Source organism: Macaca thibetana, chromosome 15 (assembly GCF_024542745.1).
Source record: "Macaca thibetana thibetana isolate TM-01 chromosome 15, ASM2454274v1, whole genome shotgun sequence".
Taxonomy (NCBI): Eukaryota; Metazoa; Chordata; class Mammalia; order Primates; family Cercopithecidae; genus Macaca; species Macaca thibetana.
In genome coordinates this window covers 6,865,099-6,887,063 of record NC_065592.1, presented here as the reverse complement: position 1 = coordinate 6,887,063, position 21,965 = coordinate 6,865,099, and the positions used below count along the sequence as shown (strand labels likewise).

General features: G+C 53.9%; 2 protein-coding genes across 3 annotated transcripts in view; one reads left to right on the top strand and one right to left on the bottom strand.

The window, feature by feature from the left end:
- The first annotated feature begins 384 nt into the window (after positions 1-384).
- POMT1 (protein O-mannosyltransferase 1) lies at positions 385-20,368 on the top strand. Of its 2 annotated transcripts, none has more exons than XM_050759912.1 (20): positions 385-921; positions 1,974-2,125; positions 4,215-4,321; positions 4,508-4,558; positions 5,151-5,297; positions 6,647-6,758; positions 7,541-7,606; positions 7,716-7,809; positions 8,071-8,226; positions 9,134-9,264; positions 9,826-9,921; positions 11,322-11,414; positions 13,473-13,569; positions 14,691-14,783; positions 15,082-15,202; positions 15,633-15,730; positions 16,304-16,417; positions 17,553-17,679; positions 18,610-18,787; positions 19,490-20,368. In XM_050759912.1, the coding sequence occupies exons 2-20, from the start codon at positions 2,004-2,006 to the stop codon at positions 19,662-19,664; spliced, it is 2,178 nt and encodes a 725-aa protein (XP_050615869.1). In that variant the 5' UTR covers positions 385-921; positions 1,974-2,003; the 3' UTR covers positions 19,665-20,368. The 2 variants fall into 2 exon arrangements, with proteins under 2 accessions (XP_050615869.1, XP_050615870.1); XM_050759913.1 differs by lacking the exon at positions 385-921 and adding an exon at positions 928-1,124.
- Positions 20,369-21,965, bottom strand: part of UCK1 (uridine-cytidine kinase 1) — a 117,309-nt gene continuing 115,712 nt past the window's right edge. Inside the window, exon 8 of the mRNA XM_050760288.1 lies at positions 20,369-21,780. Coding sequence (XP_050616245.1) covers positions 21,599-21,780 — 182 coding nt within the window. The 3' untranslated portion in view covers positions 20,369-21,598. The remainder of the gene's footprint in view (positions 21,781-21,965) is intronic.

Sequence of the window (21,965 nt, the reverse complement as noted above, 5' to 3'; positions counted from 1 at the left end):
TTTTGGCAAGAAAACTAGGAGCGCCCATGGGCGTGGGAGCACGCACCTGTGGTCTCAGCTGCTTTGGAGGCTGAGGAGGGAGGATCGCTTGGGGCAGAGAGGTTGGGGCAGAGAGGTCGAGGCCGCAGCAAGCCGTGGTCCTGCCACTGTACTCCAGCCTGGGCGACAGAGCGAGACCCCGTCTCAAAAAATTAAGGCCAGACGCGGTGGCTCACGCCTGTAATCCCAGCACTTTGGGAGGCCCAGTCGAGCAGATCACTTCAGGTCGGGAGTTCGAGACCAGCCTGGCCAACATGGCGAAACCCCGTCTCTACTAAAAATACAAAAATTAACCGGGCGTGGTGGCGGGCGCCTTTAATCTCAGCTACTTGAGAGGCTGAGGCAGGAGAATCGCTTGAACCCGGGAAGAGGAGGTTTTGGTGAGCCGAGATCGCGCCATTGCACTCCAGCCTGGGCAACAAGAGCGAAACTCCGTCTCAAAAAAAAAAAAAAAAAAAAACTAGGAGCAAACTGGCGCGCCGGCAGAACGCCGTTGTGCAGACGCAGATTTAAGATCGCGCCAGATGGAATGAAAAAGCAAGGAGCAGAAGATGGGTGGGAGCCCACTGCGCTTTTAAAAAGCTGCATGTCTGCTTAGAGTACACAGAAATCCTGGCACACAAAGCAGTAGCACCCAAGGGAGGCGAACTCCCGCGTTTCACACCTGCTTCTCGCTCGCTGCGCACGCGCGTCACCCTCGCCCAGTGCGCACGCGCGTTGCTACCCGCCGGACCCCGCAGGCGCGGTGAGTCGAACGTCGAGCACGGCGGTGGGCGGTGTGGAGTGCTGAGCGGCCTCACCCCCAACCGTCGGCCCAGTAGGACGGTTCCGAGGCGTTGCCCGGCGCCGGGAGCGGCTCTGCCTGGACTCGGAGAAACGCGGGTACGTTTGGGGACACCGGGGACGACAGCCCAGCCCGGACTCGGGAGAGTCAGTGCGGGACGAGGGCGTCCAAGTCTTGCCGGAGCCGGGGGCGGGGTTCCGGCCCGGGCAGGTGCGGCGTTCGGCCGACAGAGCCCCGAAGAAAGAATCCGCGGCGCGTGCAGCCCTAGGGAGGAAGAGTGTGCTGCGGGTGCAGCCTCAGGGTGAGGACGGAGCTGGGGCCGACGCAGCCTCGGGAGTTGGTGGCCGGGACAGGTGCGGCCTGTGGGGAAGAAGGGCCTACCAGGAGAGGAGGTATTCCCAGGACAGGTGGGACCTTTTGGGAGGAAGGCGCTCAAGGCAGGTGCAGCTTAGGGAGGGAAAGGCGCGTCCAGGGTAGATGGGGCCTGAGGATGCCAGCGGGGCGCCAGCGGCCAGAAGCGGCTTTGGTGTGAGACAGGATGCCCCAGGGCTGATGCAGCCTCAAGAGAAGCGGCGCTCAAGGGAAGATGAAGCCCGGAGGAGAACGTGGAGGCGGAGGGTGCAAATGCACCCTTCAGGCGAGAAAGGGAGCACCTGGGGATGATGTGCCGCTGGAAGAGAAGGCAGGGAGGCACTGGGGGCAGATGCATCCTTGAGGAGAGATAAGGAGGCCTCGAGGCTGGGCCAGGTTGGGGTCCCTGGGCCGAGCAGCTGAGATGGCACCCAGGAGCTGCCCAGGGTCAGAGAGCTGTGGTGTGGGCTCCTGGTCGTCGGGGAGGGAGGGGAGAAACCCTGGCATTCCTTAGCGGTGTTCTCGCTCCCAAGACGTGCTCAGCAGGTTTTATGGAATGAGTTGTTGACAGGAGTGGATGTCCAGTCCTGAGATCCCCTGAATTCCCGCCCGAGTTCACTGCTAGTGCCCCTCACCCCACATGTCTACCTGAACCAAGACTCCAGGAACTGAGGCCTTTCTTAGCAGCCCAGCTGTGCTGTGGTTCTCTTAGCGCGCGTCTGGGAGCCAGGTGGCTGGGGATTCCTTTTGCAGCTTCTCGTGAGCCCTCACTGACCACGGCTTCTCCCTTCTTTTCTAGGGCATCTGCCTGAGCCCACTTTTCTACAAGATGTGGGGACTTTTGAAGCGCCCTATAGTGGTGACGGCTGACATCAACTTGAGCCTCGTGGCCCTGACTGGGATGGGGTTACTGAGCCGGCTGTGGCGACTCACGTACCCGCCGGCTGTGGTGTAAGCTAAGTGACTCCATTCCCAGGGTGAATCTGGAATTGTACTTTGTGATAGGGGGAGCCTTACTGAAGAGCGTAAATGAGAGAGTGAAATACTGGCTTTTTGGTGATAGATGTTTTTGGCAGTGAGACGAGAGGCCAGTCTGTCCCCAGGACAGCCCCAGCAGAGTACACCTTTTAGGTCTTGCCTTCTGGGTCTGTAGCAGGTGAAATTTGGCCCATTAAATGGGTGCAGTAGAGGAAAATCTGGTTGCCAACCTTGGGTAACAGTTTTAAAGACTGGGCGGCAGAGGATTGATGGATTTGGAAGTGAGTCTTCACTGTTGAGAGCGCTCAGAATGTGTTTTTGTCATAATGGGAAGTGATTGCTGTTATTATTGAAGGGCTCTTTATTAACTGATTAATGCGTGTTTTTTGTTTTTTGTTTTTTTTTTTTTTTGAGACGAAGTCTTACTCTGTCGCCCAGGCTGGAGTGCAGTGGCGCGATCTCGGCTCACTGCAAGCTCCGACTCCCAGGTTCATACCATTCTCCTGCCTCAGCCCCTTGAGTAGCTGGGACTACAGGCGCCTGCCACCACTCTGGGCTAAGTTTTTGTATTTTTAGTAGAGACAGGGTTTCACCGTGTTAGCCAGGATGGTCTCGACCTCCTGACCTTGTGATCCGCCCGCCTCGGCCTCCCAGAGTGCTGGGATTACAGGCATGAGCCACCGTGCCCAGCTGTTTTTTGTTCTTGTTTTTGTTTTTGAGATGGAGCCTTGCTTTGTCGCCCAGGTTGGAGTGCAGTGGGGCCATCTCAGCTCACTGCAGCCTCTGCCTCCTGGGTTCAAGTAATTCTCTGCTTCATCCTCCTGAGTAGCTGGGATTTATAGGTATCCGCCACCACGGCTGGCTAATTTTTGTATTTTTAGTAGAGACGGGGTTTTACCATCTTGGCCAGGCTGGTATTGAACTCCTGACCTCATGATCTACCCACCTCGGTCCCCCAAAGTGTTAGGATTACAGGCGTGAGCCACTCCGCCCTGCTGCATGTTCTTTTTTAACCTTTTATTATGGAAAACGTCAATCACATACAAAAGCAGGGAGACGAGTATAATGAATGACCCCCACACACACCAGTATATTCATTACCCAGCTTCACCTTGTCAGTTCACAGCCAGACCCCTCCCTGCAGTGGATTTTACTTTGTAGCAAATCCTAGACATACTGTATTCATAGATAATTCAGCGGTATATCTGTAAAAGATGAAAATTCTTTTTTTTTTTTTTGAGACAGAGTCTCACTCTGTCACCCAGGCTGTAGTGCAATGGTGCGATCTTGGCTCACTGTAACCTCTGCCTCCTGGCTTCAAGGGATTCTCCTACCTCAGCCTCCTGAGTAGCTGGGATTACAGGCACCTGCCATCATGCCTGGCTAATTTTTGTATTTTTAGTAGAGAAGGGGTTTCACTGTGTTGGCCAGGCTGATCTCGAACTCCTGACCTTGTGATTCACCTGCCTCGGCCTCCCAAAGTGCTGAGATTACAGGCGTGAGCTACTGTGCCTGGCTGAGGATTCTTAAAAACAAAAATCACATAACCACAGTTGTATTATCATGCCTGAGAAATTTACGGTGGTTTCTTGGTTATCTTCACCTTTCCCTAATTGAAGACATGTTATTGCAGTTAATTCCCACGTTTCCCTTTCATACTTGGAACCGTTTTGTTGGGTCATCAGGTCTGATCACCACAGACACATGCTGCTGGTGGGGGTGGGGGTGGGGGTGGGCGGCAGGATTAGCCTCGTGTCCCGGCAGGTCTTTCAGCAGGTTGGCTCATAGTATCCACCGAAATCAAACACGAGGGAGAGACAGAATCTGTATGGGGCAGGCATGCTGAGTGCCAGCTGTGCTTGGGGAATTCCCCATGTCTCTGTGGGTGGGTGATGCTGTATGCATCTTCATATCTGGGGATGGGAAACAGTTGGGGCAAAAGATCCAGCCTTTGCTGATCACCCATCCAGAGTCGTTTGGAAATACATAGACATTTATCCTCACACTTTTTGTTTACAGTTAAGATTCTAATTGAACATAACATGGGTTTTTTTTTTTCCAGTTTTGACGAAGTGTATTATGGGCAGTACATCTCTTTTTACATGAAACGAATCTTCTTCTTGGATGACAGTGGGCCGCCATTTGGCCACATGGTGCTGGCCTTGGGAGGTAGGAATCATCAGTTAGGAGAGTAGCCCCTGCCCCTCAGGACCTCAAATACATTGAAAACTTATCAGTGCGTCTCTTATGGGCAGAATCCAGGACTTATTATTGATGCATCTTGTTGATTGCTTACCACAGTACTCTAGAAATGTTTGCTGAATGGGATAGTTACTGATTAATCTTCTGTTTCAGGTTATTTAGGAGGATTCGATGGCCATTTTCTGTGGAACAGAATTGGAGCAGGTAAAAGATAATTTTCATTTCCCTTATTAATGTGCACAGGTTAGAATGGAGAGATTGTGGTTTTTGTAGGGATTAACAACTGTGGCTTTTTTTTTTCCTTTCATACCTAGTCCCGTAGAAACTGTGCCTTACTAATCTGAGTCCAGAAAATAATAAATTGGTTGTATACAAATGAAAGACTTTTGAAAAGTCTGGTTAAAACCTTAGTGTTTAGTTACAGTCATTATTTTCGCCCTTGTTTTTGGTACACGTATTATGTAGCATCTGATTGCAATTATCTTTTTACAGGTAAATTTTGTACATTGCCACAATGTTTTTGAAAATAGGGAGGGTAAATGTATAAGTAAGCCAGTAATTTTAGAATCCTTAGTCCTTTCTATGCTTCATGAGATCGGGTTCCGTGACTATGCGAAGCTCATTGTAAAGCCCTCACCCATAGTGTATGCACTGCGCTGCTGATGTGGTCCCCAGTTTTGTAAATGTGCATTTTAGAGTCTGTGAACGTGATGGCGCTGTGTGAAAACACAGCTGCCGTACATGGAGATGGTGTGTGCACAGTGCAGTCAGCTCTGCAGTGTGGTTGCTTTTCCAGAATACAGTAGCAACGTGCCCGTGTGGTCCCTGCGCCTGCTGCCGGCGCTCGCGGGGGCCTTGTCCGTCCCCATGGCCTACCAGATAGTGCTGGAGCTCCACTTTTCTCATTGTGCCGCCATGGGAGCTGCTCTGTTGATGCTTATCGGTAAGACCTGGGCCCCTACCTGTTCTTGCTGTCATCCAGGGAGGAACTGACCCTCTGGCCCAGAAGATCACGTGGGCGTGGTGGGTGAACTGCACCGAAAAGTGTACCTGGTTCATCCAGATTTGGCGCTGCCAGTCACCCACTCCCAGGCTGGCCCCATGGCTACGGGGTTGCTGAATTGTGGGATCAGACTCTTCTCAGCAGTCGGGGTATGGCAGTAGAAAACTGCCCAGATGATGCTGCAAAGTCCATGCACACGTGGGCACCTCCATCTCCAACCAATCCTGTGACCAAATGATAACTCCCCTTGTTCCACCCGTCCCGGGCCTTGGCCAACTGAGATGGACTCGTGAGTCGGCAGGTCCTCTTCAGGGAGGGTCTTCCAGCTCACGTGTATGAACAGATGAAATTAAAGCAGATGAAAAGTTAGATTAGGCCGGGCGCGGTGCCTCACACCTATCATCCCAGCACTTTGGGAGGCTGAGGCAGGTGGCTCACGAGCCCAGGAGTTCAGGACCAACCTAGGCAAGATAGTAAGACTGCATCTGTACAAAAAATAAAAAAAGGGTCGGGCGCGGTGGCTCAAGCCTGTAATCCCAGCACTTTGGGAGGCCGAGGCGGGTGGATCACAAGGTCAGGAGTTAGACCCGCCTGGCCAACATGGTGCAACCCCGTCTAAAAATACGAAAAATACAGAAAATTAGCCGGGTGTGGTGGCAGGTGCCTGTAATCCCAGCTACTTGGGAGGCTGATGCAGGAGAATTGCTTGAACCCAGGGGGTGGAGGTTACAGTGAGCCAAGACTGCGCCAGTGAACCCCAGCCTGGGTGACAGAGTACGACTCTATCTCCAAAAAAATAAGCCGGTCATGGTGGCTTATGTGAGCCTGTAATCCTAGCACTTTGGGAGGCCAAGGGGGGTGGAACACAAGGTCAAGAGATCGAGACCATCCTGGCCAGCATGGCGAAACCCTGTCTCTACTAAAAATACAAAATTTAGCTGGGCGTGATGGCGCGCACCTTTTGTCCCAGCTACTCAGGGGCCTGAGGCAGGAGGATCCCTCGAGCCCTGGTAGTCAAAGCTGCAGCGAGCCATGATGGTGCCACTGCACTCCAGGCCGGGCAACAGAGCAAGACCCTGACTCAAAAAAAAAAAAGACAGTAGAAAATGAAAAAGATGTGTATTGGGTGATGACTGTAAGAGGCCCTGTGCTATAGAATGTGTTAACATTCACGACAGCCCCACATAGTTGTATCGCTTCTGAAGTATGCATTTTTTCATGAATGTTTTTATCCTCATATATTTTCCCTTGCTACCTTAAAATTGACACGTATTTCCTCTTTGAAACAGAGAATGCTCTCATCACTCAGTCAAGGCTAATGCTTTTGGAATCAGTGTTAATATTTTTTAATCTATTGGCCGTGTTGTCCTACCTGAAGTTCTTCAATTGCCAAAAGCACAGGTATGGAAAATGGAGTGTCTTCCTAATTAACAAAAACAGAGATTCTGGGTGGTTTGTTGACCTGAGATGGTCCAGTACCTTTTTTTGTTTTGTTTTGTTTTGTGAGACAGTACCTTTTCATTTTGAGGAGTTGCTTGCTAAATATCTTTTTTTTTTTTTTTTTTTTGAGACGGAGTCCCTGTCCCCCTAAATATCTTTTTTTTTTTTTTTTTGAGACAGAGTCCCTGTCACCCAGGCTGGAATGTAATGGCGCAATCTCGGCTCACTGCAACCTCCACTTCCCAGGTTCAAGCAATTCTCCAGCCTCAGTCTCCCAAGTAGCTGAGATTACAGGCACACAGCACCGTGTCTGGCTAATTTTAGTATTTTTAGTAGAGACGGAGTTTCACCATATTGGCCAGGCTGGTCTCGAACTCCTGACCTCTGGTGATCCACCGTCTTGGCCCCCCAAAGTGCTGTGATTACAGGCGTGAGCTTCTGCGCCTAGTGCTAGATATGTTTTGGTCCTCTAGTATTTTGGGGGTTGGCCCTTGGCTTGTGACTTCATAAATACATCTTCATTTTTTCTGTAATTTAAACTAACAGGGCAAAATTTTCTGGGCAAAAAGAAAAATTCTGCTGGGCCAGATACTTTGGGAGATGGGAATTCTTTCTTATTGCACCCGGGGCTCAGCATGGCCAGCTGACCCAGAAAGATTTCTCTGAGGAATGTGGAGCTTCTCTAGCCTTTTGGAAATGTGTCTGAACTATTCCTGTCTCCATCTGCTCTGTTTGTGTTCCAGCCCTTTTTCTCTGAGCTGGTGGTTCTGGCTAACACTGACAGGGGTTGCTTGTTCCTGCGCAGTGGGGTGAGTTCAAGCCTCTGGTCTCGGGCAGTGTCCTCCTCCTCCTCCTCCTCCTCCTCCTCCTCGTGTTTTCCTGTCTCATGTTAACTCCATTCCTGTCATGTCTTTGCAGCATCAAGTACATGGGTATGTTCACATACGTGCTCATGCTGGCGGTTGCAGCTGTCCATGCCTGGCACCTAATTGGAGACCAGACTTTGTCCAACGTAGGTGCTGACGTCCAGTGCTGCATGAGGCAGGCCTGTGTGGGGCAGATGGGGATGTCACAGGGGGTGCTTGGTGAAAAGACTCAAATCCTCAATGTTTCAGAAGCAGGCAGGCCTGGGCAGCCTCGCCTGTCAGCCTCTGCACGTGCCTCTGTATGGGAGGCCAGTGTCTTTCAGTAACTTTTCCTAAGCTCATAATGTTTAGAGGTGGGTGCACTTTTCCACGTCGTAGGGCGTGACTTTTCTTTGAATCTCTGGCAGGTCTGTGTGTTCTGTCACTTGCTTGCCCGAGCAGTGGCTTTGCTGGTCATCCCGGTCGTCCTGTACTTACTGTTCTTCTACGTCCATTTGATTCTGCTCTTCCGCTCTGGGCCCCACGACCAAATCATGTCCAGTGCCTTCCAGGCCAGCTTAGAGGTAAGTAAGCAGTGGGCATCGTGGCTACTGGAGGAGCAAGATGATAGTGGACCCAGAGTTTTCTTAGAAACACATCAAGTGAACATTAGCCCTTGAATCAAGAAATGAGGTATCCACATCCATATTTCTTTTTTTGGCAGCGGGGGATGGCATCTTACTCTGTCACCCAAACCCCGCCTCCTGAGTTCAAGCGATTCTCCTACCTCAGCCTTCCAAGTAGCTGGGATTACAAGCACCTGCAACCGGTTAATTTTTTTTGTTTTGTTAGTAGAGATAGGGTTTCACCATGTTGGCTAGGCTGGTCTGGAACTCCTGACCTCAAGTGATCCACCCGCCTCAGCCTCTCAAAGTGCTGGGATTGCAGGAGTGAGCCACCGTGCTCCGCAGCTGGGAGCGTTTTAAAGTCAAGTCCTACAAACCCTGGGCACCCGCCTTAAGGACCACACTCAACTGTGACCTTCACTCCTATGAACCTCGCAGCAGTGGTAGAAGGTATCAGTAGAGGCGGTCAGGACTGTGGTTCCCGAAGTCAACCAAGCCTGCCGACGGCCAGTGCTATAGTGCTGTGTGTTTCAGCAAGTTGTTTGGCTCACCCCAGTCTTGGTCTTCTCATCTCTTAGGCAGACATCATCATTGCTCTTACCTCATAGGATGCTGGTACGGACTGAATAGGGTGCGTGTGGAAGGCTGAACTGAGTGGCCCAGAGGCAGCATTTGATCAAACTTAGCGCTCATTATGGTTCTATTATGTAACATGACGTGATTAAATGGTAGATCATTACCAGTATTACAAGAATGGCCACTAGCCTGAACATCACTCCAGAGGGAGGAGTGGCCATCGGGAAGGCTGGCTTAGGGACATTTTTCTTTCTGTCTCTCACTCATCAACCTTCTGCTTCTGTCTCAGGGAGGACTAGCTCGGATCACCCAGGGTCAGCCGCTGGAGGTGGCCTTTGGGTCCCAGGTCACTCTGAGGAACGTCTTTGGGAAACCTGTGCCCTGCTGGCTGCATTCCCACCAGGACACCTACCCCATGATGTAAGGACAGTGATGGTTTTACTTTGAAGATTTATTTGCTCATAGATTTGCTTATCTTAGCAACTCTCCCTTTCTTTGAGGAAGTCTGTTTGCAGGACAGAAGGAAGTTGAGCAGCCCGGGTGTTGATTGCCAGTGAGCTTTGTGGTTCCCGGGTGTTGCTGGAGGGACTTGGCATGTGGCGGGGCCCAGGGTCGGCCCCAGCTCTGTGGCTGTGGCTGACCTCAGCACTGCCTGCCTAAATTATCTGATTTCAGCTCCTTATCTGTGGTATCTTCATTTTCCCTGAAACCCCTTGCTAGGTCGTATTTGTTGAAATCTGCTTCCCTTTGCAGAAACTTTAGGAGAAAGGCTTGTGGGCCCGATCCATGACCCACTTCCAGATACGTTTCTTTCCCTTTCTTATATTTTTTTCACAAATAGGGATCTCACTCTGTTGCCCAGGCTGGTCTCAAACTCCTGGGCTCAAGCAGTTATCCTAACTCAGCCTCCCAAAGTGCTCTGATTACAGGCGTAAGCCACCGCACCTGGCCCAGATACATCTCTTTGTTGACTTCACACAGATATGAGAACGGCCGAGGCAGCTCCCACCAGCAGCAGGTGACCTGTTACCCCTTCAAAGACGTCAATAACTGGTGGATTGTAAAGGATCCCGGGAGGTGAGTGCAGGTCCTGCGACTCCAGAGCAGAGCTCACGTCCTGGCCTGTCCAGGCAAGACCCTGGGACACAGTCCTGGGCCCCCTTCTTTCCCTCCCTCACTGACTCTAGTCACCGTCACAGCCTTGAACGCCAGCTCAGTGCTAAGTCTGAGGTCGGGGAGGAGGTCATGAGATCCTCAGTAAGCAGCCTGCTCAGTAGCTGTTCTGAGTTTCCAGGCGAGCCCCAGTGCCCCGACCTGTGTCCCTCTCCCTTCCTCATAAAAACAAGAACCCCCCTCCTGCAAAAGTAGCATCATCGGCCGGACACGGTGGCTCAAGCCTGTAATCCCAGCACTTTGGGAGGCCAAGACGGGCGGATCACGAGGTCAGGAGATCGAGACCATCCTGGCTAACACGGTGAAACCCCGTCTCTACTAAAAAATACAAAAAACTAGCCGGGCGAGGTGGCGGGCGCCTGTAGTCCCAGCTACTCGGGAGGCTGAGGCAGGAGAATGGCGTGAACCCGGGAGGCGGAGCTTGCAGTGAGCTGAGATCCTGCCACTGCACTGCAGCCTGGGCGACAGAGCGAGACTCCATCTCAGAAAAAAAAAAAAGTAGCATCATCCTGCACATCCAGCTAGAGGCGCCCCTCGCTCTCACCCCCACATCCAGTCCTGTGGATTCTGCCCCCAAACCAGGTCTCTAGCCGTCTCGGTCACTGTCTCCCTATGGTGTCCTTCCATTGCTGCCTGCCCAACTCCAGCACCTGCAGCCCGAGTGGGCTTTTTTTTTTTCTTCGTTTTTTGTGGGGGGACAGAGTCCCACTCTGTCACCCAGGCTGGAATGCAGTGGTACCATCTCAGCTCACTGCAACCTCCACCTCCCAGGTTCAAGCGTTTCTCCTGCCTCAGCCTCCCGAGTAGATAAGATTATAGGCTTGTGTCACCACGCCCTGGTAGTTTTTGTATTTTTAGTAGAGATGGGCTTTCACCATGTTGGCCAGGCTGGTCTTGAACTCCTGACCTCAAGTGGTCCACCCAGCTCAGCCTCCCTAAGTGCTGGGATTCCAGGCGTGAGCCTCGGCCCCCGGGCCCCTCATACACTTTGGTTGGTGGAATGCCCCTCAGCAGGATTCCCTGGCAGTCATGGTACATTTATCACTGTAGTGTTTGTAGACAAATTCAGAGCAATGCAGGTGTGATGACTGCGGGTGGAATCACATTTGGAAAGTGACCTTTGGTTTCAGAAAAGAGCTCAATTAATGTCTGTGCTTTGGTTTCCTGTGTTCACCTCATGTGAGGCACACATGGGTTGGGAGGCAGTCTCGGCCATCAGAATTCAGAGCTCGTGTCCCTCCGGTGCAGCTGTTGGTTCCGGGGGACGAGGCTCTGCGTGGTCCCAACAGCACTGTGTCTTCCAGGCACCAGCTGGTGGTGAGCAGCCCTCCGAGACCCGTGCGGCACGGGGACATGGTGCAGCTGGTCCACGGCATGACCACCCGCTCCCTGAACACGTGAGTGTGCCCGCCGTCTGCTCTGCGGCACCCGTGGGTTTCCTCTGTGATTCTCTGTTCAGACCAAAACGTCAGCCCTGGCTCGGGCCACTGCCCCGTGTCTCCCCCTCATCTGCACGTGTAGCAGCTCTTAGATCTACATTTGTTGCTGGGAGGGGACCCAGGCCTGGCCGCGGAAGGGAGGGGGTTAAGAGGAAGCAGAGGCTCTGTGAGGACTGGACAGAAGCACTTAGCACAGCCCATCCTGGGAGAGCTCGGGGCCCAGTGGACGAGTGTACAAGGACGGGCTGGGAATGTTGACCCGCTTTCTACACAGAGAATGGAGTTGGGGCGCACCTCCATCAAGTGGTGAAGCTTAAAGCATGAGTGAGTCCAAGAAGCCTGGAAGTTGGGGCACGAGTGGAGCTGTGAAGGCTTCTTCCCTCCTAGTCCTTCGTCCTTGTCCGACTTGCCTTCCCGTGGCGCTGGGCACAGTTGATCATACCCTCCTCCTCCTCCCCGACTGCTCTCTCCACTGCCTCCTCTTCCTCTGTTGCTCTCAGTCTCTGAGAGCCTCTGGCCTTGCCGCCTCTGCACAGGCCCAGTCCTGGGGCTGCCTCTCCTGGACTTCCACCCGGCTGCCCGGGACTCACCTCAAGCTCTCCACGACTCCCACCTCCACAGGGACAGTCACTGGCCCTGGCTCTTCTGGTTCTCCCTTGAAAGGGCCCAGTAGCTGAGGCATCACCTGGCTCCTTCCCTTCCTCTCCCATCGAATGTTGATTCCATTGGGAGATCCTGTTTCTCAAACTTCAGAACCAGCCCTAGGTAGGGGTCCTTACTTCTCCCTCCACTCCCACCTCCTGGGGCCTGACCTCTCCACCTTGCAGCAGCCCGCTCTGTGCTCAGTGACTCCCGTCATGCTCAGTTCTCCCACCGAGGCCCCTGGTGACCCTGACATGCTTTGCCCCCGCCACCCTGGCTCCCTCCCAGCCCTGAAACGACCACCTGCAGGCCCCTTAGGGCCTTCACACTTGCTCCCTCTGCGGGAATGTTCTTGGACTTGGCTCCCCCATGGCCCACTCTATGTAGGGGTCTGCTGGGATGTCACCACATCAAAAAGTGCCTCTTGGGTGCTGTCCCCCGCCATTTGTTTTATTAGTGGCACTCTCACAGCTGCATGCTCTGCCTACCAGCATGATGGCTGTTTCCCAGATGGCTGTGAGGGCCGCATCTTGTTCACAGTGGGGTGGCTGCTCCTAGACAGTGCCAGGTGCATGGTGCGGTACAACATGGTTACTGATTAAAGGAACCAGGTGCTCCTGGCTGGGCACGGTGGCTCACGCCTGTAATCCCAGCACTTTGGGAGGCCCAGGCAGGCAGATCATTTGAGGTCAGGAGTTGGAGACCAGCTGGGCCAACATGGTGAAACCCCGTCTCTACTAAAAATACAAAAATTAGCCAGGCATAGCAGCACATGCCTGTAGTCCCAGCTAGTCAGGAGGCTGAGGCAGGAGAATCGCCTGAACTCAGGAGGCAGAGGTTGCAGTGAGCCAAGATCACGCCATTTGCACTCCAGCCAGGGTGACAGAGTGAGACTGTCTCAAAAAAAAAAAAGAAGTGGGTGTTCGTGAACATTAAGGTTGATAGCCTTTTCTCCCGGCATAACTGCTGCGTCCCCAGGCCAGCTGGGCGCAGGAGCGGGCAGCTCAGCCCTGCAAGTTGTAGCATTGGTACTGCCAGCTGGCATCGCAGCAGTACCGGGTCAGGGGCCTAGGCTTGCGGTTCCTTCCTCCGAAACTTGGTTTGCTCGTCTAACAGGTGGAACGTTCCACAGCAGAGTGTCCTTTTCCCCTGGAAATGTTCCCGCAGGGCCTCCTGCCTGTTTAGCGTCCATTCCCATCGCTGAGCCTCAAGATCTCTGTCCTCAGTCGCAGGGACTCATGGGACCAGGCCACCCCTTATGGCTGAGCTGGCTTTGTTTCTGAAAAGCAACCTTTTCCCCCCTGACAGATTTAGTAAGTGCCTTCCAGAGGAGTTCAAGGAATTCCTTCTGAAATCTCAGTCTCGGTTTTCTAGGCATGATGTTGCAGCCCCTCTGAGTCCCCATTCACAGGAGGTCTCCTGCTACATTGACTATAATATCTCCATGCCCGCCCAGAACCTCTGGAGACTGGTGAGTAAGGCTGCGGCTAGAGCAACCACAGCCATCAGTAATGAACACTCCCTCACACAAAGCACCTCCTCACCCGGATCACTTCCTGACACAGCATTTCCTCACCTGGAGCACTTCCTCACGTGGAGCACTTCCTCACACAGAGCACTTCCTGACACAGCATTTCCTCACCTGGAGCACTTCCTCATGTGGAGCACTTCCTCATGTGGAGCACTTCCTCACCTGGAGCACTTCCTCTAACACAGAACACTTCCTCACACGGAGCACTTCCTCACAAGGAGCGCTTCCTCTAACAGAACACTTTCTTACACGGAACACTTCCCCACACGGAGCACTTCCTCTAACACAGAACACTTCCTCACACGGAGCACTTCCTCTAACACAGAACACTTCCTCACACGGAGCACTTCCTCTAACACAGAACACTTCCTCACACGGAGCACTTCCTCACACGGAGCACTTCCTCTAACACAGAACACTTCCTCACACGGAGCACTTCCTCACACGGAGCGCTTCCTGACATGGAACGTTTGAAACTGCCATTGAGAATAATCATTTTTCCTTTTGGTTGTAACAATAAAATGGGAAAATGACAGCCATGTGACATCATGGGGTCATTGTAAGGCTCCGGTATGTTAGGCTGTGACAAGGCAAAGAGCCTTTCAGATGTTAGTTGTCTTTTTTATTACTTGATGCAAGGAAATCTCTAAGCTGTGTCTCCCAGGGACAGTGTCTGGCCTTCATTTGAGCCATCTGCGAGTTCTGCCAGATAAGGACTGAGACTTGCTCACTTTTTGGACAGGGCTGTGAGCCCTCTCCATGAATAGGCTTTGCAGAGAGGCACGAAGAACATTAGGCTTTGTATTTTCTGTGAGGAGGCATCTTGTACAGCCTTGGCGAGGAGGAAGGCGCGCTTCCCCAGCGACCCTCGGAGCAGCCCAGGGTGCTGTGGGCATTGGGAAGGAAGACCAGCACCAGCCCCTTGTAGCTCCCCTCACGTTGGGGGCTTGTCCCTTTATCTCAGGCTCAAGTCAGTATCATTGTTTGGTGATAGGTCTTCATTTTCACATTGAAGGAAATTTGAAAAGGAATGAAATAATTCTTGAGATCTCTTTTTGCAGGAAATTGTGAACAGAGGATCCGACACAGACGTCTGGAAGACCATCCTCTCAGAGGTCCGCTTTGTGCACGTGAACACTTCTGCGGTCTTAAAGGTAAGGACACTGTCCTTGGCTTGGCCTGTCCTGAGCTGCAGGCTCCAGTCTGTTCCTGAGCCCCTCAGGCTCCACTGCCTCTCTGCAGGCAGAACGCTTGATTCAGGTCATCGTGGCTTCCCTTTACACTGAGGGAGGGCGGCTTTTGTAACTTCTCGGGATGGAATCCTAAGGTGAAGCTCCCACAAGGGGCACCTGCTGACAGCGTGACCCGGGCAGGGGTTCCCCTTCCAACCCGAGTGGATGTGGGAGTCACAGCCTTCCCATCACGCCCTTTTCTCTCCCGTGGTGTCACCAGCTGAGCGGGGCTCACCTCCCTGACTGGGGGTATCGGCAGCTGGAGATCGTCGGGGAGAAGCTGTCCCGGGGCTACCACGAGAGCATGGTGTGGAACGTGGAGGAGCACCGATACGGCGCGAGTGAGTCCGCGGCGTAGCTTCCGCCACTGGGAATGCGCTTTGAGCCGCTCGATATTTTCGTAACATCCCAAACAGTTCTCATTTTGGTGGGAAGGGAACTGAGCACATTCTCCATGCTCGGTGGCAGGTCATCTCCCTCCCTGCACCCAGCTGCTGTGGTAACAACTCAAGACGCTTCTTCCGAGGTATCGCTGGAAGGCAGCCAGTTTATCCCTGTGCAAGTGGAGCCTTCTCGGTCGAAATCGCCTCATTTGACGGGGTAGTCTTGAGTGTGGCGGGGAAAGCTAAGTGGAGTGATGCGGTTCGATGAGGGGTCTTTGTGGCTGGTTGGAAAGGCAGGAAACCAGCTTCTTTCTGCACTGACAGCTTCTGCTCTGAGCTCTTGACCTTGTGCTACTTCTATCTGTTATGCCCTTGTCTGTTCTGCCAGGCCAGGAGCAGAGGGAGCGGGAACGGGAGCTGCACTCACCTGCGCAGGTGGACGTCAGCAGGAACCTCAGCTTCATGGCGAGATTCTTGGAGCTGCAGGTGAGGAGCGGCCAGGGGAAGCCAGCCTAGCTCACTGAGCACTGACTCCTCAGCTGGGAGGCCTGGGGGCTACACAGGTCTCAAACCAGGTCAGGCTTTGACGCTGGAACCACAGGCTCACCACAGAATGAGTGTCTCCTCTCTCCGGTGTAAGGGACTGTGTGTGACACCCTGGCCCACACCTTGTGGCCCTGTGGTCAGGAATAATATAGGGACCCAGGAGGTTCTGCAACATCGCCAGGGTGTCCTAAGGCCCCCAGGCAGCAAAATGGGCCACACTCAACAGAGCCCAAGAGAAGTCACAGTCAGAAACTCAGGGTCACAAATCCGAACGTGACCTCAGAGAGCATTCGGCCTGGTCACTTAGTCTACAGAGGAGGTGGGGCGGCGCTCCCAAGGCCACAGCCAGGGCTAGAATCCAGGTTCTGATCATGCTGCCTCTGACGCGTGATCCGAATGAACTTGAGGTGGGATGGTCCGTGTGCAAGGGGCAGCGGTGTACTCCTTTGACCAAATCCACGCACAGCGGGAGGCATCCCCCATCCTTACTCTGAGGCCTCTGCTTTGTTCCAGTGGAAGATGCTGGCGCTGAGAAGCGATGACTCGGAACACAAGTACAGCTCCAGCCCGCTGGAGTGGGTCACCCTGGACACCAATATCGCCTACTGGCTGCACCCCAGGACCAGCGTAAGCGAGCAGTGCTGACAGCTGACAGTCATGGATTCATCCTGTTTCTTGAGAATTCCTTCTGGCATTAAGAGCAGCCACTGTACCCTAGAAAGTGCTGGGTTTCTCCAAAGCTTTTCCTGACAAACTTGCTTTTCTGTAAACGCTTTGGCAGCCTGGAGCCAGGAGTAGGGGCGTGGCATGTGTGCCTGCTGAAGGAAACGCGGCTTGATTGCTTTTGTGGAGACACGTTGTTCCCCTTTTCCTGGCGGAAGTGGTTTTAAGATGTTCCCATTCGATTTTCTGGGTGGCACCTGGCGGTGGAGCTTACCGGTGCTTCCCTGATGTGCATGCCGTCTCTCTCCACCTGGCAGAGTGAAAGCATTTGTAGGCTGGGCACAGTCAGTGCCCCATACGTATTCACTGGATGGGCAGACACTGGCAATGCCCACCTTTTTCCTCCTCTCTCAGAGGCGGGTAGGTCGACTCAGCACGTGCACCAAAGGCAGAGGTGCAGGCCCAGAGGCCGCCCCACCCTGAGCTCCGAGCGCACTTTGCATTCTCCTCTGCGGACAGTGCTGCCGTTACAAAGCGGAGCCATCTGCTCCCGGTCTTCAGTTTCCAATTACAAAACTGAGAGCATCAGTGCTTTTTTTTTCTTTTTGTGATGGAGTCTTGCTCTGTTGCCCAGGCTGGAGTGCAGTGGTGTGATCTTGGCTCACTGCAACCTCCACCTCCCACGTTCAAGCAATTCTGCAGTTCTCCTACCTCACCCTCCAAGTAGCTGGGATTACAGGTGCCCACCACAATGCCCGGCTAATTTTTGTATTTTTAGTAGAGACAGGATTTCACTGTATTGGGCAGGCTGGTCTCGAACTCCTTACCTCAGGTGATCCGTCCACCTCAGCCTCCCAAAGTGCTGGGATTACAGGTGTGTGCCACCGTGCCCGGCTGGCACCAGTGCTTTTAATGAAAGGTCTGAGTAGGCGCAGACCTGTCCACAGTAGTGGTAAGGCCCAGTGGACTCTAGGCTGTGCCTGGCGTGTTTTCACTCTGCTGAAGTAGCGCATGCATCTGAATTCCTTTCCTGTGTTCTCTTCCCTCCCTGAGCATCTTCCATGTTCCTTTAGGAACAGCATCTTCCATGTTCCTTTAGGCTCAGATCCACCTACTTGGAAACATAGTGATCTGGATTTCAGGCAGCCTCGCCCTGGCCATCTACGCCCTGCTGTCCTCGTGGTACCTGCTCCGACGGCGAAGAAACGTCCATGACCTCCCTCAGGGTTAGTACATCTCCTACATGGCTTTTTTCCTTTTAATATAGAGATGGGGTCTTGCTGTGTTGTCCAGGTTGGTCTTGAACTCCTGGGCTCAAGCCGTCCTCCTGCCTCGGCCTCCCACAGTGCTGGGATTACAGGTGTGCGCCACTGCGCCCAGCCCACAGCTCATTTTTTTTTTTTTTTGAGACGGAGTCTAGCTGTGTCTCCCAGGCTGGAGTGCAGTGGCGTGATCTCGGCTCACTGCAAGCTCCGCCTCCCGGGTTCACACCATTCTCCCGCCTCAGCCTCCCAAGTAGCTGAGACTACAGGCGCCTGCCACCACGCCCGGCTAGTTTTTTGTATTTTTAGTAGAGACGGGGTTTCACCGTGTTAGCCAGGATGGTCTCGATCTCCTGACCTCGTGATCCACCCACCTCGGCCTCCCAAAGTGCTGGGATTACAGGCTTGAGCCACCGCGCCCGGCCAACAGCTCATTTTTATGTCTGTTCCTCGTCTTCCTGCTGAGCGTTCACCACCTCAGGTGACAAACCGACTTCATAGGAACCTACCCCTTAAGGCAGCCTCTTTGTTTCTGTATTGCGGGATCTTAAATTATGTTTGTCTCTTAAGAGACAAAATGTTAAGTTCCCATGTTGCGTTAGAGGCACCTCCATTTGAGTGCAGCGTATGGGCCAAGAGTTGCCTCCTTGGTCCCTGTTGCCCATCTGCGCTGGAAATGGCTGGATAACACGGGCAGCCAGGCCGGGCGCAGGGGCTCACGCTTGTAATCCCAGCACTTTGGGAGGCCAAAGTGAAGGAATCACTTGAGGCCAGGAGTTCAAAACCAGCTTCGGCAACATAGTAAGACCCCTGTCTCTAAAAAAGCGAAAGAGAGAGACAAAATCCGGCCTGTGGGAGCAGCAGAGCCGGTGTAGCTCAAACGCTTTCCTGTAGATGCCTGGCTGCGCTGGGTGTTGGCTGGGGCGCTGTGTGCTGGTGGCTGGGCAGTGAACTACCTCCCGTTCTTCCTGATGGAGAAGACACTCTTCCTCTACCACTACCTGCCCGCACTCACCTTCCAGATCCTTCTGCTCCCTGTCGTCCTGCAGCACATCAGCGACCACCTGTGCAGGTACGGGGGCCGCGGAGACAGTGGCTGCACCAGGCAGCAGCCCTCTGCTGGACAGCCCATGTGCAGCAAACACGTGGGGTGCAGCGAACCCCACCCATTTCACGTTACACTGACATCCTCCTGGCCCCTCCGGGGAATGGGTGAGGTTCAGAAGAGATGCCCAGATGAGGCACTGCAGGAACCCAGAGGGAGAAGTCACGGCTGACAGAGATGAAAGCAGAGTGGGTAGTAAGATGGGGAAGGGATGCAGAGATGTGGGCGGCCTGGAGGATTCGGGAGCAGGGAGCAAGGCCCAGGAGCCTCAGGGTGTCAGGAACAGCAGCTGGTTACGGCCGGGTTGTGTGGTGTGGTAGAGAGAACCCAAGAAAACTTCTAAACCGGAGTGTGTTTGGAGGTTGGAGGGCAAGGGCCTCCCGGTCTCAGGAAGCCACACAAGGGAGGACTGTGGGTTTGGGACCAGTCCTCTGGCATCTGTGTGGAGGTGGCCCAGCCGCTGTGGAGGCCTGAGTCGTCAGGGGGGTCCCCTTTCTGTGCATCCAAGCAGGAGATGGTCACAGGTGGTGGGAGACAAGACACAGAAACCTGAAGGCAGAACCCCAGGCCTCGGGGGGCGACCGTGGGGACAGCAGATGCCAAGAGGTTGCTGGACAGGGAAGCCGCAGTGGCCAGCCATCCTCCCCCACATTGCTCTGACCTCTGCAGGTCCCAGCTCCAGAGGAGCGTCTTCAGCGCCCTGGTGGTGGCCTGGTACTCCTCCGCATGCCATGTGTCCCACACGCTGCGCCCACTCACCTACGGGGACAAGTCACTCTCGCCACATGAACTCAAGGCCCTTCGCTGGAAAGACAGCTGGGACATCTTGATCCGAAAACACTAGAACAAGAGCGTGGCAAAGAACACCCGAGCTGGGGTCGGGACAAGGTCGAAGGGTCTTGGTCAGTGTAGTTAACAAGCAGGGTGGGCCCTGCGCTGGGAGGACATGGGCCGGGCTCAGCAGGGCCTCTACTGGAACGCGTGGGGGTCTCATTCTTGAAAAGCCCTCTGATGAGCACCTCCTTTTGTGCAAAGTTCATTTTTTCTCAACAATGAAGATGTTCCCTCCGTGTTTTCACCCCTGAGCTAAGACACAGGGAGTATTTCAGCGGCCAGTGTAGGAGTCATCGATGAAGAAAAGCCGAGAACCCAAGGCCAGCAGTGGAGCAAGTGGCCTCAGCAGACCGGGGCCTGGTCCTTGCTAACCGCTGCAGGGTGGAGTTTGATCTGGCAGACCCGATCCTCCTTCATGAACACCCAGCAACCTGAGCAAGTCCCAGCCCTGCCCTGAGTGAGCCTGGCAGGTGTCCCGGGACAGGCGTCCAGGAAGGCCGCCTGAACAGTGAGCCAGGGCTGGGGCTTGCGAGTCATTCTCTGTGACAGCATCAAGACTGGCCCTCCACACCATGCTGTGTGGAAACCCTCCTGAGCCTGCCGAGACGGGGCTGAGTGAAATCTTCCTCAGTGGTCAAGGTGTGTGTCATCCATACAGCTCCTTGCCTTTACTTTGTCTTTTTAAATAATAATTTAAAAAGGGACAAACTGGCATTTGTAGTTGGTGTTATTTATTGATTCTTCCTCCAAAGGGGCCTAAGCTCGACCAAACCGTTACCATTGTCAGAACCCAGCCACAGAGCTCAGCTCCCTTCACCCACGCCATGTCTGCGTCACTACTGTGGGTGAGCCTGGACGGACGGGGGCTGGGGCTGTCCGTGGCAGCAGCAAGTTATGCTTCCCAGAGACAGCCCCATGCGGGAGGATCCACCCAGGCAACCCAGACACGGGTGTTCACACATGAGGCGGCGAGCTCCATACAGCACAGAGGAGGCACACTGACTTCAGGCGGCCATGTCTGCGGGGACCTGGGTGATCCAGGTGCCACAGCCAGAGGCACCATTCCCTGCACATGGCCATCAGCCACCCCAGCGTGGGGCAGCCTGTCCAGACAGCACCTTGGGGACTCCCGTGAGGGTCAGCAAGGGCCCGACCCCAGGCAGGACTGTGCATGGACACTGTTCTTCAGCCGGGACAGAACTGGCCTCCGCTGCCTTCTGCCCTGCTGCATGGGCTCCCAGCCTGGCCCCACATGAGCCTGGGTGTGATGCTGGGTGTTCCCGGGGCGCCCGCCTCGCTTCTTTGCCTTTAAGGCACAAGCAAGGAGGGAAAACATCCCTGGGCGGCTCCCCACATCCGTGTAGGCCACGCTGGACTGTGAACCACTGGGCCACGAAATGAGGTTTGTAGGCCACAAGCAGCCTTGTGTTATGTAACAGAACAGAACAGAAAACATGAGGACATGTAACATGTAAAAAAGGAAAGTACTTGTTCACAAAACTTTTGAGTTACGTGTGTGTGTGTGTAAGAACCAGATCAGACTGGAAAAAAACTCTGCCCCTGTGGGTTCACTGTCAGCAAAACACCAGCCAGCCACAGTGTCCAGGCTGTCTCCTCACTCTCCCCAGTAATACGTGCCTCAATCCTCACAGAAGCCTCCTAGGCTTCCCGCACACTCTGGCATTTCTCAGTGACCTAGAGAGATCTTTAAACCGCAGTGAGCCTGAGGACGTGGCTGAAATCCTCAGGAACGCCTGTCAGTGTCCCAGCAAGTTGAGTCTGAGTGACACATCTGAGTTTCCACTCCTGAGTGAGGAAGGCCTCGCTGCTAACACCCCCCTGGGGTGTGCCAAAAGGAAGCAGTGGGTGTGGGTGGGCGTCCCCAGGCTCAGTCCCTGAACACACATGCCGGGTGGGAGACCTACCCCAAGGCTTGGCAGCCCCTCAGTGGGGTCTGCTGCTGGACTCCAAGTGTGACCGTTTGCCAGAGGTCAGCATCCCAGGGTGGTCCCCTGGCTCGGAAAAGGTCCTCTTGTAGCTCCGCCCATTGGACCCTCCTCGGTGCCATTTGCAGATGTCACCATTCAGAATGTCCTGGATGTGCTGCACGATCAGGTTGATGGCAACTGCGCCAAGAGACAGACAAGCAGCGGGTTAGCCACGTCTATCGCCCATGGAGACTGCCCCTCCCTGCAGCACTCAGCCAGGAGTGGGCGCCCAACCTCTGCCCCGAGGCACAGGCCTGCGTGAGCTGGGCATAGGGTCAAATCTCAGCAGAGAGAAACACGCATCAGGACACAGCAAAATAAGA

Bases quoted from the DNA above. Each gene is read 5' to 3' on its own strand.
- POMT1 (XM_050759912.1), top strand. From the start codon at position 2,004: ATGTGGGGACTTTTGAAGCGCCCTATAGTGGTGACGGCTGACATCAAC. The intron at 2,126-4,214 runs GTAAGCTAAGTG...TTTTTTTTCCAG, and splicing joins ACGTACCCGCCGGCTGTGGT to TTTTGACGAAGTGTATTATG. The intron at 13,570-14,690 runs GTGAGTAAGGCT...CTCTTTTTGCAG, and splicing joins CCCAGAACCTCTGGAGACTG to GAAATTGTGAACAGAGGATC.